We start from the raw sequence: 20,078 nt of genomic DNA on the forward strand, positions 1-20,078 counted from the left end.
GAGTGAACTATCTTGACTTTAAAAGGATCTTTGACCCCTCAGAGTGACCCACCAAGACGGCCGGTTGTCTTGGCAACCTATATACAACTGCAGGCAGCTGCTAGGGACCGAGTCTAACTATATTAATTTCTTTTTTTTTACTTCGTGTCGAAAAAAAGAGATTTAATCAGTGGAATAACCAAACTTGGTCGAGTCGAGTTGGTCAAGTCTTTAAACCGGACTCTTGTGGCAATGTCCGTGCCTAACAATAACGTTGCAGCATCCGCAGGAAAGGTAAATGTCAGTTTAGTTTGGCTAACTAACCAGAGCCCTTGAATATAGATTTTGTCCCTATTCAGGGGCTCTCACTGTAACTAGCTAGTAAAGCAATGAGTCATGTCCAAGTAACTAAATGGAAAAGTAAAAATGACTGTTACTGTTAACTAGGCCTATGTGTTTTTTTTCTCTCTCTTTTTTTTTATCTTTCATTATGCTAATATTACAGCTAATCACGTAGTTGGTCGTCGATTGTTTTCACACAGGCCTCAAATGTTCAGAAGACACCTGGCGCGAAGCCAACCAAAGCTGCAAGTAAGAAAAAGGTGAGTAAATTAAATTCCATAATTTGACAACAGGTCTTAATTTTGGCATCTAAATACAGCAAGGAGAACTATAAGAAACCCATGTGCCATTACAAAATGATGTAATTTTTCTATTTAACCAACATATACAATAAATCTCTTTTGTATGTAATGCTATAGGATGAGGAGGAGGGTGTGGACGCCGGTGAAGGACTGGATGAGAGGGCTCACGGGAAAGCACTTATTAAACCTGCAGATCAACTGGAGCTCACTGAAGCAGTAAGAGAAGGACAAGGATCCTTATTGTTGAAACTCAAGACAGCAACATTGGTTCTGTTAAGGGAAATGGTTCAGAATTTGCTGCTGTTTTGCCTTAACTCAATTTTCTAATTAGAAATGTTCATAACTATTTTTGATCATTGTTCTTGCAATCAATACCTTTATCAAATTAGTCAGGCATGTGTAACCTGTGCTGTTATACTCCCTGCTTTATGTGTAATGATATCACTAGGAGCTAAAAGAGGAAATCACAAGGATCCTGACTGCAAACAACCCACATGCACCCCAAAATATTGTCCGCTACAGCTTCAAGGTAAGGAAGTTACATTCAAGTTTATAACTTTAGATCAATGACAGTAGGTTCAAATGTCACTCATCACCAATGACGCCTTATATCATAGATTATTTAATTAGAAAGTCAGACCATCTTGCCTCCCTCCCAGCTATTTACCTATAAAAAATGACAGTAAACTATTTCTGAGCAATGTTCCTGTGCTTTTGTTATCGATGCAAGTAGTCAATTGACATTAAATTTCCTCTCTTACAACTATAACCAAACAAACCTATTTCTCTCATCCTTGCTTCTTGTGTTTCTCAGGAACGTTCCTACAAGCCTACCCTTGTTGTGGATCAGATGGCTGTTCACTTTGTGCTGGAGGGCAGTCTAGTGCATCAAGACTCTGATGAGGGTCGAAGACTGAGGGCCAAGGAGGGTGTCCCTGAAGGTAGTTACTGAAACATGTTACATCATTTTCTGTGTCTGTGTAGCACAGTAACGCTTTTGTTAGATATTCAAGGACAGTGTTCAAAAGTGTGTCTTTGTAGCATGTAGTTTTCTAAATATTTATTCTGAGGTGTAGTCCATACTTGGTGCCACAAGGTGTCACTTTCAGTATGTGCTAGAAAATTGAAGAAATGTTCCGTGTTTACATGTGAAAATTAATGTGTTCATTTTCTACACAGTCAAGTTATGATTTAATATTTTCAGAGACTACAACAGTTGACACAGGGGTAGGATCTGATGAGGAGGAACCAGAAACTCTGGTAAAAACATGTTTCGCCAAACTAAAATCATACTGGTTTGTGTTGGCAGTATTTCATATTCCATTTTAAACAATGCATGACCAAGGCCTATTGATCAACCTCACAAGGTCATGATGTCAAGAGTGTGACTTGAGCTACAAATCTCCCGCTTGGTTTCCCACAGTCTTCACCTGTAGAGGACAGACCAGATAGCGTTGCCTCCAAAACCGACAAGAAGGAGCAGAAACTTACTAACCAAATCAACTTCAGTGAGAGGGCCTCCCAGACCCTCAATAATCCAATGAGGGTAGGATGGTGCAGTATAGCCAGTCATCTGCTTAATGGTTAAGATATCTAACATTTTAAAAGGGAATGTTTTAATATAAGAGGGTATGAAAAAAATCATATTGATGTGTATATAATCAAATTTTCATAACCTAGTGGACTTTCAGTGGAGTTATTTCTATTTTCTTGCAGGAAAGAAGCTGCCAGACTGAACCTCCTCCACGCAGCAACTTTTCTGCCACTGCTAATCAAGTACTTGATCCCTGATTTGTTTAAAAGTGATATGTTAGACTAGAGTTGTTTTCACACTGCTAGGCATTAGTAAATATATGTGCTCACATGGGCAGACTGTAATAACCAGTATTCTCTTTGCAGTGGGAGATCTATGACGCATATGTGGAGGAGCTGCAGAAACAAGAAAAAGATAAAGAGAAGCAGAAAGCCCTACCATCAAAGAAAGATAATGACAAAAGCAGGATTATGCTGACAGAGACTCAGGTAAATGGACTATAAAACCAGACTGCCTAAACTTTAAATGTATTTCATATTTATATCTCATAATAACATTGCCACCATTTTTACCATGCACTGATACCATAAAATATTTTATTAATGACTGTCAAAGCATAATTTTATATCTTCAAAGCTAACAATACGAATATCCAGGGCTTGTGATAATGCTCCACCATTTTACTCATGTTCTTATGTTGGTCTGTGATAATTTATGAGGAGTGAAAATTAATCCAAAATAAGGCAGAATTAATGTATGTTTTTGCAGTGTTTCCTTTAAAGATTTTGTCATGTTTCTGTTACAGAGCAATGACTTCACCAAAGTGGCAAAAGCAACCCAGATCTTAGAACGAATGGTCAATCAGAATACATTTGATAGCATAGCACAAGGTATCCTCTATTAAACATAACACGTGATACAGTACTAAACTACAGCCCCATTTGATGCTCAAGTCATTACAACCTCTCCTCTCCTCTCCTCTCCTCTCTGCCCTCATTTCACGCCCTCTCAGATTTCAAATACTTTGAGGATGCTTCTGATGAGTTCAGGGACCAGGAGGGCACCCTTCTGCCTTTGTGGAAGTTCCAATATGACAAAGCCAAAGGACTGTCTGTCACTGCCCTCTGCTGGTAGGTTTGCCCACTATCTCTGCTAACATTCCCCCAGAATTCATTATTATTCTGGGGAAAGGGGTTGTGATTTTGTACCTCAACTATTGGTATTTCATTTATTTTATATCACCACTTTTCCAAGAGCGGAGGATGACTGATTAATGCACCTGTCCTTAATAGGAATAAAAAATACCTGGATCTGTTTGCTGTGGGAATGGGATCGTGTAAGTACACAAAATAGTGAGCTGTTACTGTAAACGTATCATAGACAATTTTAATCTTATGTAATCTAATCAGATTTGTATTTGTTTTGTTTTAATTTATTTAGTGATTTATTTTTGCATCCTCCATTCATTCTCTTTTGTCCCTCTTCTGACCAGATGACTTCAGTAAACAGGGGCATGGCATGCTTGTCTTCTACACATTGAAGAACCCCTCGTTTCCAGAGTACATCTACCCCACCAATTCTGGTGTGCTGTGCCTCGACATCCATGACCAGCGTTCCTACCTGGTGGCGGTGGGCTTCTATGATGGATGTGTGGCTGTCTACAACTTGAAACAGAAGGGACTGGATCCTGTGTACAAGAGTACAGCTAAGAGTGGCAAGCACACTGACCCTGTCTGGCAGGTGAGAGTAGAGCAGACATGACGGGACTTCACATGTAAGTTTAATAGAAGCCATTTTTGTAGCTAACCCAAACCCGAGCAAGCAGTAATATTGAGTTATTATTTCTCCCCAATCAAAAGCAGAATTTCATGAAGTGGAGAATAAAGGAAATGCCATATAAATGTAACTTCCTCCTCCCATTATCTTGATCAAGCACATAAAACTTTTTCACACAGACTATCCATTTTCTTTTGTTTTCAATGCCTTTATTCATTGCTCTGTTGTATTTCATTCAGATACGCTGGCAGAATGATGACATGGACAACAATCACAATTTCTACTCTGTGTCATCTGATGGTCGAGTTGTGTCTTGGACACTTGTTAAGGTTAGCCAAGAAAATATACTGTATGTATTTACAGATATTCTCTGTGTGGCTTGTATTCTCATAGGCTAGCCTTTTATCTCAGCAGAATACAAATATAATGCAACTTTCTAGATGCTTGCTAATCAAATACTTTGTGAGTGAACTCTGAATTATGTGCTCAACTTTGCAGTTGTCTATGTTGTTTCTTTAATTTCATGTCTATATGTGTACAACTGCATCACTGTTGTATTCATTACATTTTTGCAGAATGAGCTGGTCTTTACTGACATTATCAGACTGTCACTGAATGGTGTTGTATCTGAAGGGGCAGATGGTTCACAGCAGCCCAGCATTGGTAAGGCTTCACTCACTTAGCATGTTATGTTGTGCATGTATGTAAGAATGTACCCACAGCTTTCTTTTACATTCACTACTAATACAAAGTACTATACTTTATATATTACCTGATATCAGACCAGATATTCTTTGGTTCGGTCGGCTGGAGTCTGTAATTTAAGTTCTTGATGCCTCTTGCCCACAGCTTGCGGTACAGCGTTTGACTTCCACAAACAGATCGACTATCTCTTCCTAGTTGGCACAGAGGAGGGGAAAATACACAAGGTATGTATTAAGGATTCCAATATGCTGGTTTTGGCTGAATGACCCAGGTCACATCTAAAATTACATAGAGACTAAAAAATCACTCTGTAAGTGCAGTCTATTTACATTTTTTTTTTAGATGGTATATTGACTATAATTTGATGTTTTAGTTTGTTCTGGTGGACAGTGCATGTAAATTGGTTTAAAATAGAGTCAGTATCAAATAAACAGCAATCTGTGATGCCAGTGTATCAATTATGTATCATGACAGTGATGCATATGATTGGTCACTGACAAGTTTGCTATATAAAGGAGGAAAGGAAGATGAAATAAATCAGTATAATTGAAACCTACTGTAGCATACAGCCAAAATCACACCATTCTTCACACCAGTTTTAATCGTAAGGTATTGTACCTATAGAACCAAAACAAAGCTTCTATTAATTTTGTTAAGATGACTTTTGAAAATGCATGCAAAAATTTTGCTGATGGTGTTCAGAAAAACCTTACCCCTAAAATGTGTTTTCTTTCTGTACTTAAATGACATTAGGATCATCTTTGGGCTTTATGCTGTCTCCCAGTATCTGCTATGAAAAATGGAAGCTCATTCTGTTTGTGTTGCACGTACAGACATCCTGCTGGGCTTGCACTCCAGAGGGTACACAAGCTATAGTTCCCATTAATAGTGTATGTGTGATTGTCCAAATGTGCACTAGTGTGTGTCCATGTGGCCCGTTGGGAGCCTCTCAGGCTTGACATTAAGCGTTTAATGAGTCTCCTTAAGCAGAGGCTCTGTCTGACCACATCAGACAGCTGGTAGTTTTTGGCTGACCTCCCACCTTCTCTGTGCTCATCTTCCTCATGTGCTTGTTACTATAGGCATAAAGACACATAAAAGTCTCATTCATTTGCAGTTACCGTGCCCCTATTCTATATTGATTTAATAACATAAAAGTGTTTAAACAGCTCACTGACTAATGCACACATCACTGAAATCGGCTGATCTCTCTCAAATTAAGCTTGTGCTTGAGGGAAGTCTATCGCACATGGCCATAAAGAGAATTTCATTTATTTGTTATTATGTGAATTTAGCTTAACTCCTGGCTGCAGAAATCTAAGACATGCAAGAACACACACAGATTCACCAATTTAAGCAAACGCATCAACAGGCAATGATATTGTAAAGATAAAGGATGTGGATTAATTGTTTTATCCTTCATTATTAATGTTTGACCCTGAAGACCCATCCCTGATAAAAAAGAAAAGAAAAACCAAAACCAATATTTGATTTAATTTTGCCAGCAAATACTGTCTCTGTCACTTCAGCTCAAAATAGCCTGAGCTCCAGTAAAGAACTTCCCTTTCATCCCAAAACAATTAAAATCATATAAAACACCTATACCATTGCATTGAGTATGGGTAACATTTTACTTAATTTGAAAAGCTAAAAAAGATAAAATAACCATGTTTAATATGGTGCACCATGGCACATAAATAGCATTTAAGACCAGAAACAGGATTTTTCACTGAAATTTTAAAATGTACCTTTTTGGAAATCCCTAACTGTCTTACACTGTCTTACTCATTGTACCTAACTGACACTTTTTTATTGCATTTTGGGCTTTTTTTGGGGCAATGTATATGATCAAGGAAAGGTCACAAGTAGCAGACTCACACCTTTGCTGCACTCCTGTGCAATCACCTTACTTACCCAGCTCTCTTTGCAGACATGTTGCCAGACACACACCCAGTATGTGTGATCAAATATATTCTGTCTGTCACCTCAAGGATCAGTGGCACAGAAACCCCAGGAGAGGACAGATTAAGAATCTTTCACCTAGCTGCAGGTCAACAATCAAACTGTCAGTGCTTGGAAATGCAACAGCTGTCCCCACAAGCCATGAAGCTGTTTTATCCTGGATTGGCAAGTTAATTTATCCCTGCAATCTAACTATGTTGCTCTTTAAGTAAAGTACTTTTCTGTCAATGGCAAACAAACTATGGAAATTTAAAGGGTACTTTGAACAACATTGAACTACAGAGAATTGCATTACTCTCTTTGGGTTAAATCTGTCGAGCACTTCTAGCCTCACTCCAATCAGCAGTGTATAGCAGGGCTTTTCCATCAGCTGTCAGTGGAAAATTTGATAGCCCCAGGTACAGAAAGCATTCTCAAGAAAATGTTTTATGTCAAGTTTCCCTTCCTTAGAAAGAAAATGTATATTTTTTATCAGAAAGTTACAATTTGAGTCCATCATAGGGAAGCATTATGGGAAGTCTATCCATATGTTTAGAGCTTGATACATACAATTGACTAAAAGTCAGGCAATGCTTTCTGTCTAGAGAAAGTCCCTCAAAATTATAGAAGTGCAACACCAAATCACTGTAATACTGTAATATTAAAGTTGTTCAGTGCACAAATATTCTTCCTAACAAAATAAGGGATAACGCTTATGATAACTTATCTCGATTGAAATAGAAAGATAAATCTTTTTATTGACAAACAGAATTAAAAGGTGCCAAGAAGGGTGCTGTGAGTCAGAAAAAACACCCAAGAATAATTTTACATTTTCTCTTGCCACATTTGTAGCTTCAAACAAGACATGAGTAGTCCAGTTTGGCCTGGCCTGGATTTCTACAAATTTCTACTTAACCATTTAAACCGAGAAAAATAACAGTTTGGCAATGAAAGTTTGATTAAGCTGAGCAGATATTACCATGGAAACATTTTTTGGGCATTTTTGCCTTTTTTGGAAAGTTGATCTCGAGAGAGGGGTATGACATGCAACAATGGTTCCCCAGCTGGAACTGAACCATGGACATTGGGGTTATATGGTATGAGTTATAACCAGTGGTTATTGGGGCACCTTACCATGGAAACTTTCATGTGTACCTGCTGGACTGTGAGAAATCACTTAGTAGAATCTTGTTTGATATGTTTTTAAAGCCCACAAGTTTTCTGTTTGAGGAAGCTTTTAGGTACTAAAAAAGCTTAGATTTGTGCAAATAATTTCTGTATGCCTCTATTGCCCTCTAATGGTTTGGTAAAAGGACATATAAACAGTGGACAAATTAAAGGACAAACCAACATAGTCTCAAGTGTCCCGGTGAGGACCTGCCACCAGAACGGCTTCACTGTACCGGCAGTGGCGTTGGCATTGACTCTTCTGGAGGGATGAACACCATTCTTGCAAAAGATATTCCATCATTTGGTGTGTTGATGATGGTGGTGGAGAGCACTGTCTATGAAGAATCTCCCATTGGGTTGAGCTATAGTGACTGCAAAGGGCATAGCATATGAGTCACATCATTTTCATACTCATCAAACCATTCGTTGACCCCTTGGGGCATTGTCATCCTGTTTCTGCACTCACTTATTCAGGGATTTCTCATCTGTAGTTCCACTCCTAATACAATAAATTGTTGACAGTTCTTGACAGTTCCTAGACATTTCATAAATCCTCCAATACAAAAGTTAACTGCAGGTGCCATGAGCAGGTAATAAATGCACACAGTTACTGAACACTGTATTAAATAGCAAATTTTTAACAGAAACTTGTGTTTATACCATCTACTTTGGTCCAACTCAAGACTTTGCCTTTATTCCCCAGTGCTCCAAGACTTACTCAAGCCAGTTCCTTGAGACCTATGATGCCCACAGCATGGCAGTGGATGCTGTGAAATGGAACCATTATCACCCAAAGGTTTTCATCTCCTGCAGTTCAGACTGGACTGTCAAGATCTGGGACCATACTATCAAGTAAGATAACTGATAGAGTGGATACTTGCAGCTACTGTAGATATGACATTTTTTGATCGTTCTGGACACTACATATTGTATCACAGATATAATAGTATTATTCTATTTTGTTTAAATTTTATGTTGGTTTTAGTAGTAGATCCTTGTCATCTACAGTATTAAATTTTGTTTTCTTTCATCATCAGCAGCGATTAGAGTTCCATCTCCGACACTGCTGGCTTAACTGGGTGTCGCGTTGCATTGCCAGTGTCGGCTGGTGGGAAGCTTTTGAGGGATCATGTACTTGGCGGAGGCACAATTTCAGATGAGGGAGTAATCTCCAATGTTGGGTTAAAAGGAGGATCTTATGACTCCATATGTGTTGGACTTGACAGTTATGCAATTATGCACATAGTCAAGGACTTCAGTGCATTTCAAATTTGGAGTAAAAGGGTAAAAGATGTGTAAAAATAGGGGATCTGAGTGAAATAGCTAGTTGCTTCCTCTAATGGGACATGTATGCTGTGGTTAGTTGCAGAATAGCGACTGCAGTTTTGTGTTGTTTTTAAATTTTCATGCTTAGCGACATTTCTAATGCTCTGTGTAGCTCAGTGAAGAAGGAACAACATACTCATTATTCCTGTAATCTTTCAATGATATTACAGTATATTAGACTTTATTACCTTCTTACACTCACTGTGGACCAGGCTTAATGCGCCTGCCTTATTTGACTAACCCACAGTGCCTCCCACTTCTTGATTGAATAATGATAGTAATCATCCGCCCATTATGAGAGACAGGGTTTTCAAGAATGATCCATAGCACCCCATAGATAGAAGCCTTATTGTTTCCAGGAAAGGGTCTGACTGGATCAGGCAACTTTTCACAAACTCTTTACCACATTGTTAAGAAATGTGAAAGCCTGACTCTGAAAACTGCTCCTTTTGTTTGACAGATGAGGCTCATATATCCTGTAAAACTGCCAGATGACGTCAGCCAGTCCTGAATGAACTGAAGGGCTTGTATTAATAGAAGAGAGTTGCATTCAAGTCTATATATCACACCAAACGTTAGCTTGATAAATTTGCACCTCAGCCGAGTGATAAACTTGGACACAATTTATGAATCCTAATAGCTCTGAGTCTGGATTTACAGTATGTGCAGTGTCATTCTGCTATAAAAAAACCCTCTCTTGAAAGACTCTGGGCCAGATTTATAACCCTTTTGCATTTAATTTCAGACATATTCTACACCTACCAGAGTGCATGTTATTTATCAAACAGGCACACCAGCAGAAGTACAGTTTGTCTGTCATCTGAGGAACATCTTGCACACAATCATTAAGGGAGGCTGGTGCAAATAACAAGAAGAGTTATTTTAAGTGTGGTTAATTGCACATTCTCATTTCTTTACTATGGTTCACGAAATTGTGAGGCTCTGTTTTGCACAGAAATATTCTACCTCTGGTCCATTTTTTTTTATTTCTGAGTATTCTTTGTTTCAGGAAGGCTGTAGATGATAAGGGAACATTTAAATAACCAGTATTCTTTAGAAATCTAAATAATGACACTTCAGGGTAGAAGTACACCACAAAAAAGCATGCAATGTACCAAAACAGTTCCAAAGCAATCAATAATAAATACATGAATGTAATAAATGATCACAATACATGTCCAGTCCTAACAGAGAGGGAGTAGAGTTTTGAGGCTGTTTGTGTTTGTGTGAGTGTATTTGCCATTCACTTAGCCACTAAAGCACTATGGTGAATGTATTCTTGATAAAAGATTTCAACATTACTACAGTTGGTTGCACAATTAGTTCCTGTGTTAATAAGTCATAGCACCAAATTCGCACAGATATTGTTTTCATGTATGTTTCTAAGTCTACTCCTCTCTCAACCTTTTGAAAGAGAGGGTTTTCCTTTCTCTATCTGCCATGCTCACACATACACACACACACACACACACACACACAGTCCCTCCTTAATATCTGAAGACATGTATGTGCCTGGTTCCAGCTCTTAGAAGTATTTCATTTCTTCATCTCGCTTCCAGTGGTGTTACACAAGTTAATAACATGAAGAAACCGTGTGCAGGGGCCTTCTGTTTGATCTCCACACGTTTTCTCTGCCAGGTCCTGATGAGGCATTGGTCTCTGTACATTTTGTAACTGACTACCATAGATGACAGTCAAAATTCACTTTGCTACCATTGGAAACAAGGAGGAAGATATCACAACGTAATAATGCCTAGATCATAGAAATAAAGTGTACTGTTTTATATCCAGAAACAGATAAAAGATTAAGATAGATTGTACAAACAGTCCCAGTTATACTGAGGATTTTTCTCTGTAGACTCTGATGAGTAACAGTTCTTGTTCATTCAGCATGACACTGAATTTCACAGGAATGCAGCATCTAGCATTTCATGCACTATACTTTAATAAAAAGGAACAAATTTCCTGTCTGACCTTGTATGTCTGTGGGTTTTTCCAGCACTCCAATGTTCACCTTTGACCTGAAGGCAGCTGTTGGAGATGTCTCCTGGGCGCCATACTCTTCCACTGTATTTGGTGCTGTCACAACAGATGGAATAGTACGTGTCCTTTTAAACTTCTTTTAAACATTTTGAAACCCACAATATGACTTGGAAGATTATCGGTTCATTACTTTTTTTGTTGCTTGTTAAAGCCTTCAGAATACTGGTTCATGCTGCAGTGCATTATTTATGCTTAGATTTGTCAAAAATCTCACATTGATTGTATATTGAATTTATAGTTGAAGGAAGCAGATAGATTGTGCACTGTCCACATGTGATTCCCCACACAGAGCTTTAAAATATCAACACTGACATCATTAGAAGAAAGAACACATTACTAATGGTATTTTCATGGCTCCAGGTGGCATAGGTTGACTATACAACCAGTCTCAGACCTGTATGAGGGTCTATAGGATGCTTTGTCTGAAGGCTGTGATTATCACCACCACACATCTGCTGTGTAGACAACATGAGCTTGACACACCTGACAGAACATGTGCAATCCCAACAGCTACACCATCTACCACCTGTCACGCACTTCATTATTATCCATATAATATAGTGATAGTCTCAGCTGACTAATCCCTTACTATATTCATAAGGGAAAGCCTAAGATTAGCCTCAGGCAGTTGAGTTTGTTCACACACGGTTTCATGTTACAAAGGCAGCTTCCTGCCCTGCCAGTGGTTATTGATTGCAGCCAAAAGTAATTTCAGTGGATGCCGTGTTGCTTATCTCCACATATTTTCTTAGTATGGCTGCAAGCTGTCCCCATCTGTTTGTCTTCGCACCAGTCTGCGCCACGCTATAAAAGTCCAGAGTGTTGTGTCTGACACATTTCCTGTCCAGTGTGCCAAGTGAAGGCGAGGGAGAGTGACAGAGAGGAAATGAGAGCTGAGCAATTTGAGAGACACCTTATGTGATACACACTGTGTATGTGTGTGTGTGTGTGTGTGTGTGTGTGTTTTTCTGGTCCTCTCCAAGGCCAGGATCCAGACAACACAGGCACAATGCATACTGTAGTAATGTACCATTATATAAAAAGTATAAAATATTACACAACCAAACTTCAGTCTTGATAAGACATGGAAGTGAAGAAAGATCAGATTTCACAACAAATTCACAACTGAAATTAAATGTCCCTTGTAAACATCTTTCACCAAAGAATAAATAAATAAATAAAAATGAAACATCTTTGCTAGAAAGCATATGAAGTCCCATGTGTATTGTAATTTATTCTCTAAAACTGGATCAAAAGCAGTTTTCAGCAGCTATTAAAAAACTCATTAAAAGCTCATCAGTTGGCATACACTTTACAAGCAAATTATATCCTCTCCTTTCTAAGCAGCAGGAAGGACAAGAATATTAAATTGGAATCGATCAAGGTCAGTGTGCCTAGACCATTTTTTTCTCAGTATGCTTAACTCAAAACTGAAACAAGTCTGATTTTAAGGATGTGTGGGTGAAAACAGCTTAGATTTTAGTGACAGACGCTAGTGATTATATACAAGTATATTTGTATTTACTCTAATGCCACATTTTGAGATCACCTGTAAATCTGACAGGGATGTACAGAATTAACTGGATCCACTAAATAACTCCTTTTCCAGTCAGAGGCAAGGCCTTGACATATGGTCACTGTCAGATTTAGAAGAATGACAGAATATTGTCAGAATTCCCACGTTTACTGGTGTGGTCACAGTGCGTGATGTTAATCGGCATAATCTTCCCCAGAACAGCAGCTTCTCTGCAGTACATTTGTCATTTCTGTGACAAGTGATAGAACTCAAGTGACTCAGCATGAGCTGTGCGCTCCTTAACGTGTATTTACTGATACTGTTGATGACAACCTGGCCTGCTACTGCTGCTGGCACATTGTAAAATGTCAGGGACACAACAGTGTACGCGTGTGTGTGTGTGTGTGTGTGTGTGTGTGTGTGTGTGTGTGTGTGTGTGTGTGTGTGTGTTTGTGTGTGTGTGTGTGGGTGTGTGTGTTCATAAGGATAATGAAACAAATATCCCTTCATTCTTTCTGCCTCTCCATCTGAGCTAACTGTTGAGGAGATACAGTGTCAGGATGAAATAATTAGTGGGGGATATGCTTGGAGACTGCTACATACTTAAGTTGGTATACCTGCTCGATTTTTAGATCTTTTTAGATCTGATACTGAAAAAACATCTAAAGCCAATAAAAAACAGCCTAAATCATTCAACTAATTTAATATATTAAATTTAGATTTAATTAAAACACAATATGTAATACAATACAGATTTGACAAATCATAGGCAATCCCTTAAGCATCAAGTCCTTGTGTGAATTACAGATGCAGTGTACTGCAATCAGTCATGACTAATGTTACACTAGTGCTTATGTATAAGCAACAAAAACACTGTAGATAATGGCTGTAGTGATGGAGGTTGCAGAAAGTCATACGCTGGCAGAATATGATGATTGGTTGCAAGTGATGACTGTGATGCTTTGTGTGGTGCTGGTACACACAGACAGTGTGAACCCTAGCGGCCTTGGCACAGTCATCTTTCTGGTAAAAGGAGTGGGCTGTGCTTAGCAGTGGGCTCATTTTTTGTTAGCAGATTGTGTACATGCACTTAGCCTGAAAGAGGGATATCTGTGATCTGGTTCCTTCTGGATAAGGATGCCTATGATTTTATATTGGGGCTGCCAGCACACACACACACACTTACAGCAATAAGTGCACACTCATTGAATTACTGGTAACACCCTTTATTCCACCAGATGGTCAGCCTTGTATCCCCGCAGAGGCTTGTGCTCCACCATTCTCCTTCTCACATAGAAGACAACACACACACACACACACACACACACCAGGCAATTTTTAACAATAAGTTTAGCCTTTACTTACGTACTCTGGAGACATGATGTGAATACTTATATCCCATAGTCTAAATATGGTAATCAATAAAAAAGAGTCAGGTATTTTTTGGACACCCTCAGCCAGTGCTGTTGTGATGGTGTCATACTCCGGAAATGTCAATTCAATCAGAGGGTATATTATAAACACATTAACTGGTGTGATCACTAATCTTTTCCAGGTTCATGTTTTTGACCTCAACATCAACAAATATCAGGCCATCTGCCAGCAGTCAGTGGTGGCCAAAAAGAAGACCAAGCTGACTCACTTCGAGTTTAATCCCATCCATCCTATCGTCGTAGTGGGTGATGACCGAGGTTACGTCACCAGCTTAAAACTCTCCCCTAACCTTCGCAAGAAACCAAAGGTAAGAGTCTTACAGAGCTCCCCAAGACAATTACATTACAATCATTTGAGCTAATTTACTCTAAAGCTACAACCATTTTAAACCTGTCTATAAATTGTAAGAAGATAAACCTGCCTTTCCAAATGCTGCTCCTTTACCATTCCATGTTTCTTCTCTTGCTGCTTTGTCTTTATAATTAGGCTTTATCGGCACATTCAAATGGAACTTGTCCATGTTACAAATTAGGTACCGAACTTTCCACCACTTTCAGCACTATGGAGAAGTGTGTGCTAACTTATTGTGTTCTGTCACCATATACCATCTTATCTGTATACAGTATTGATGCATGCTTGCCCTTTTGCATTATTCATGACTGCCACTTCCTCCACATCAGTGAAAGCAGATCAGATGATTCATTCTTTTCAGAGTCCTGACCTAGAGCTAATTTCACTAAATAACAAAGGAAGGAAGGCCCATTTTAGCCAGTTAACAATTAGCCACAGAGGAGTCAAGTGTTCTTTGTAATTGATTAAGCTTGTTAGAAAAGATGACTAGATGTAAGAGCAGAACAAAATTGTTACGTATTAGAACTATTACTGAAAATCAGTGTGAAAATAAGATAAAAGAGAATCTTCTGGTGGTCCAATGGTTTAAGATGACTGCTATATATGGTGGTTAATGGTTAATGAGCTGTGGAGTAATCACAGTGGCCCTACTAAACACAGGAGGAAACCAAATGGCGCTCTGAGTCACAACACTTTAATCAGGACCCATTTAGAGTTGGCTCTGCAGCCTCTCTCCAGTCTTCCTTTGAGTTGTTCATGTTGGTGCATGTTAACTAGAAGAAATGGCTAATATGTGTTTATTTTTACAACACATTTTTGCATTATGCGTTGCATTGCCACGCCTGGGTGCAGGCGCATAAACAGTTCTCTGTCAGCCACTCTCATAAACACAGTTTATGTGGGCTCAGGCTAACAACACATACACACACACACAGTACTAGCTCATTAGCGACCTCAGACTGTAGCCCTTAAGCATACAATTGGGAAATAACTGCACAGTTCAGGACCACTGACATTGGTGTGGAGCATTTTGGAAACCAGTGTGGCAAATAAGCATCAGACACAAACACACCCAGAGGAAATATTACCAATAATATATGTCTATGAAATTTACACAGCAGCCGACTAAAACTAGGACAGTGGGAGTGGTAGCACATTAACATACCCAAAACACTGGCACAGTGGCCTAGCAGTCCAAACTTTAACAGTACAAGTGTTATACTCACCTATTTGAAAGGCATTTGGCTGATAAGGCAGTCCGTGTTCTTGGCTCTCTTACTCTCACTAAACCAGTCTACTTGACCTCTCTTGTCTTTTAGTTCATTGTTTTTATCCTTCAAAATGAGAGGTCAGATGTTATAACTCTGATCTAAATTATCAGAAAACAGAAACTTACTACAGGATGTACACTGCCAAAGTATGTTCTAAAATGTTCTGAGTACTGTCCGTTCTGCTGAATTGAGCAGTTATTTCCCAGTTGTAAGCATGAGGGCTATAGTCACTAATGAGGTAATGTTAGGTGTGCGTGCTGTTATGTTGTGCATGTATAATTGTGTAGACCTGTAGGTATGTTATCGAGGAGGATCTGAGTGTGGGCCCAAGTGCCAAAGTCCCCTGTTGCTCACCAGTTCTCTATTTTAGATGTTTGAAACTCTCAGGTTTTGAGAAACAAGAGTCTTCTGAGATAGATCATATTTATGCAGTGGCCACTTTCTTGTTGGATCTTAAAATGTCACAAGTCATATAATGCGTATTAAGTACCTGAATGGGCACATAATAGTGTACTTTAGGCAAACACTGCAAATGTTTATTATATTTGGATGAAGCAACAAACCCTTGTCTGTGTCAACACAACACACTGCTCTGTTCAGCTGTGTACAACATTAATGTGTTTATCCGATCTGTTCTCTGCTCAGTGTCCCCTCTCTTTGTTACCCCCAAATCATAAGTGAGAATCATAAGTGTTGCATCATAAAAGCAGCATTATGCAATGTTTTTGATGGTCCATTTGTTGGCTCCCAGAGTATAACTTCTACCACTATATATATATAAATATATATATATATGTATTAAGTAGAGTTTCTGAAAATGAGATGAACAAACTTCTGGGTTTATTATAGCACAGGTGGGAAATTGGGTGCATTACTTTTATAAACAGGAAGGGATGTTAATGATGTGGTAAGCAAACCAGCAAGGAAAAACAGGAAATTAGAAAATAAAAATTAGGACACAGGTTGACGTCTTGAGAAATAATATAGTTTTTATTATTATTTGATTCATTTTGAAGTTGAAGTTGAGGTTTGTGCTCAGCCAGGCTTTATCTCCACTGTGGAGGAAGCTTTTTTATTGAGCCATCCATCATTGCGGAGCTCTTATTATGTTGCATCTAGATTGGATGCTCATTCGTTTAGGGATTGCTGCTGTCTAGAGAAGCCACATCACTGTGTCAATTTCAAACTTCAAAATAGCTACACCAAAATATAAATATACATTTTCCAAGCTTCAAAGCAAGGGTTAGCAAGTCACCCCCAATCGCTCAACTGTGAATATTAAACAGCCACTCCCTCCCCCTTCCTTGCTAATATTATAAAAAGTCCATTATATATAATAATATACTTTTACTACTAATTTTATTGATGCTATATTCTTGTCAGGGGACACTCATTTAATGTGCTTTGACACATGAATGCACTATAAGTGATAAAATTGATAACGGCTGTAGTTCATTCAGAATGTCTGACATGACTTACTGGGACACTTCAATGTAACAAGCCATTATCAATGTTATTAGCTACACACACTGTTTTTCCTGCTTTAACTAGTCAAACGTTCTGTCTCCTAGGACACAGGGAGCTTCACGGATCTGTATTTTAAAAAACCTCACACTAATTTTGAACTCCCCCCCTTTCAATTCCTGATCCTGATTTTCATGCAGTTTTGAAAGGATTTAGGCTTTTGAACCTTATGCCAAGTTGTTATGAATGACCTCTTTGTTCCTGAAAATGAAAGTCCATCATATGTGTGTAGAATATCCAGCATGTTGTAATATCATTATATAAGTGTCAACAGTTGAATTAATTCAGTGTTGTACAAGCTGATGCTGCCTATCAAAGTCCCAGCAGTCAAATATGTCATTTCCTGATTAAGATAATTGAAATCAAGTGAAGCTGTGCTGAACTGCAAGGCTTCTTTAATTAAAGTACAGTTCAGTATAAGAAAAGCCTGTAACAAAAGTAAAGGAGCCGTGATAAGGAGATCCCTATTAAATATTCATTCACAGATGTGGAAGAAACTGCTGCATTAATATAGGACAAATGGTGGGCCATATTATATAGCTCTTAAGTGGTTGTGCTTATCTACAAACTGGAGTTTTTAATGTACCAATAAAAATAACATGCTCACACCACAAACCTTTGAAGATCACTTTGAATTTACCCTCTGCATCAGTGCCCTTTAGGCAGTAGCCCATGTCTTCAAAGCACATTTTACAATATAGTGGACAAAAATTATACTAACTATAACCACTTTGCTACTATTGACCTGATTGTGCTTTTTTTTTCCTCCTGCTGACTGACTGCTGGGCTTGTTAAGGATAAGGTCAAGTTATTTATGATTTCTTTGTGTGAATGTGTGTGTGTGTGTGTGTGTGTGTGTGTGTGTGTGTGTGTTCAGGCTAAGAAGGGTCAGGAGTTGCCTAAGGATCCAGAAGTTCAAGTAGCCAAGATGGAGAAGCTCCTCAGTCTGTTGAGGGATTCAGAGCAAAGCACAGTTTAACGTGGCCGCCGTGGATTCTCTCCCCAACACAGAAACAGAAACATGGAACAATCTTTCACTCCATTTCCTTTGCTGAGCGTGTGCAACAGTAAACAACATTGACATAACAAGGAGACAATTTGTATATGTTTATTAAAAAATGTTTCCCTCTGATCTTTCTTAAGCTGTTAATAAATTATTCATACTCAATTAATAATTCATTTATTTATACTGCAGTACTTTATATATATTAAACAGGCAACACTAGAATTCCATTGACATGGCTGACCTCTTCTGCAGGGATTTATTAAACCGTATCCTGTTGTACAAGTTGATTAAGCTAAAAAAGTGAGGGGGAGAGTTACTGCAAGTGAAGGTGGAGATAAATTACTGTAATAGATTGAGCATTTGTGGACCATATCCAGACAACTTGTCTTGGCTTGCACACGCCGTCCTGGGCACTTGTCCAGGGATAAGTGAGGAGCCTTTTAATATCCCATCTACGGGAAGAACTTTGCTTAGAGTCATGGTGGTGTCTCTTTCTATTTTGCCTCTTTTTCTCCATTCCTCTCTGTCCTAATGATCTTGTCCTTCAGTAAAGTACCACCCAGTGCTCTGATGCTCAACTGGAATCAAACACTGTCACAATGTCCCAAGCTCTCTTTGTGTCTGTCTCTTCTACATGGAGCTTCTTTGACCTTCAAACAGCACTATCTTTCCTTAAGAGTGATTCATCACTGGATCTCCACAGGTTTAGTTAGAGAGGACCGCTGAATAACCTCATTTCACAGACAATGCATTACAAATGATTGTGGCCAGTGGAAGGTATTGTAAGGTTTAAAACGCACATCCTAAAATCTTTCAACACCATCACATTCCTTGTTGAGTCTGATGTTGCAGTGCCAGCGATACAGGTTAAATGCTTTAGTATTGATCATTTGTTCTGGGACACGGGGCAACATGGGCAGTGTCTGTTTGCAATCTGTAGGATCCATATGTACGTCTGTACATTTGCGCCCTGTGATTCAGTTCAGAGTAAGTTCGCCATGATGGACAGCCATAAGCAGATGTAAGTTTAAGGTCCGTATTGAAGAGGACACAAATCTCAACTAAGCCTCTCTAGTCCTTATGTAACACCCTCAGCAAGGCGCTATGCCTCACAGATCGCTGGTATTTATGAGTGACAATGACACACACACTTCACACAAGCTCCAGTCCCTGTTCTCAGCAATAGATTGGTTTACTCTTTTTTTTTTTTTTTCAGGAGAGAGTATGAAATAAGAGGATATATTTAGAAACCTCCAACAACAGCCCAGCCGCTTTTTGTGTACTGATCATTCCCTTCTCTCAGTCTCTGTTTAACCTGCATTCATCCCTGTGGTCATGTCCTTTTTCTCCAAGCTGTCTGTGTATACATTCACACTGGCATTCCTCCATGCACTTTGTCAAACCAAGGGCAAAATCTGACAAGTGATGGCTGCTTAAAAATAGTTTCCTCTCTCAGTTTATCCTTGCTATCTTTGTGAGGCACAGTCATTTCTGCCGTCAGTTTGGCAGCTGACTCTAAAAACTGTGAAGGACAAGCCCGATTATTGCTTGCAGTCAGTCTCGGTGCTCAGTCCCCTCTCCTGTGGAGGAGTGCACTGAGGCCATCTCTCGTTGCTACATTTGACTCATCCTACTGCAGTCAGGAGGTCAACAGGTACTTGTGCTCATTCATCTTCTGGGTGGCTCCTTCACTGAGAGCCAGCACCGGCAGCATCTCGGGGCTAGAGGGGACCCTGCAGGCTCGGTAGAGGATTAGACAGAGGAGAAGGAGGAGGACGGCAACAAATGCGTTGCAGGCTATGGCCACCAAAGCAGCTGTGGACAGGCCCGTCGCGCTTTCTTCAGATTCCATAATGAA

The 20,078-nt window shown here is 39.1% G+C and overlaps 1 protein-coding gene across 1 annotated transcript; it reads left to right on the top strand.

Annotated features, from left to right (window-relative positions):
- The first annotated feature begins 82 nt into the window (after nucleotides 1-82).
- dnai1 (dynein axonemal intermediate chain 1) lies at nucleotides 83-19,854 on the top strand. The gene is made up of 20 exons (XM_022745522.1): nucleotides 83-273; nucleotides 522-581; nucleotides 741-839; nucleotides 1,072-1,152; nucleotides 1,438-1,564; nucleotides 1,828-1,883; nucleotides 2,047-2,169; nucleotides 2,340-2,399; nucleotides 2,523-2,645; nucleotides 2,963-3,047; nucleotides 3,170-3,287; nucleotides 3,450-3,493; nucleotides 3,650-3,897; nucleotides 4,173-4,262; nucleotides 4,509-4,596; nucleotides 4,783-4,862; nucleotides 8,453-8,601; nucleotides 11,075-11,174; nucleotides 14,190-14,375; nucleotides 18,092-19,854. Exons 1-20 carry the CDS (start codon nucleotides 232-234, stop codon nucleotides 18,191-18,193), a joined length of 2,061 nt encoding a protein of 686 aa, XP_022601243.1. The 5' UTR covers nucleotides 83-231; the 3' UTR covers nucleotides 18,194-19,854.
- The last annotated feature ends 224 nt before the right edge of the window (nucleotides 19,855-20,078 follow it).

Source organism: Seriola dumerili, unplaced genomic scaffold (genome assembly GCF_002260705.1).
Source record: "Seriola dumerili isolate Sdu_G_001 unplaced genomic scaffold, Sdu_1.0 BDQW01000088.1, whole genome shotgun sequence".
Classification (NCBI taxonomy): Eukaryota; Metazoa; Chordata; class Actinopteri; order Carangiformes; family Carangidae; genus Seriola; species Seriola dumerili.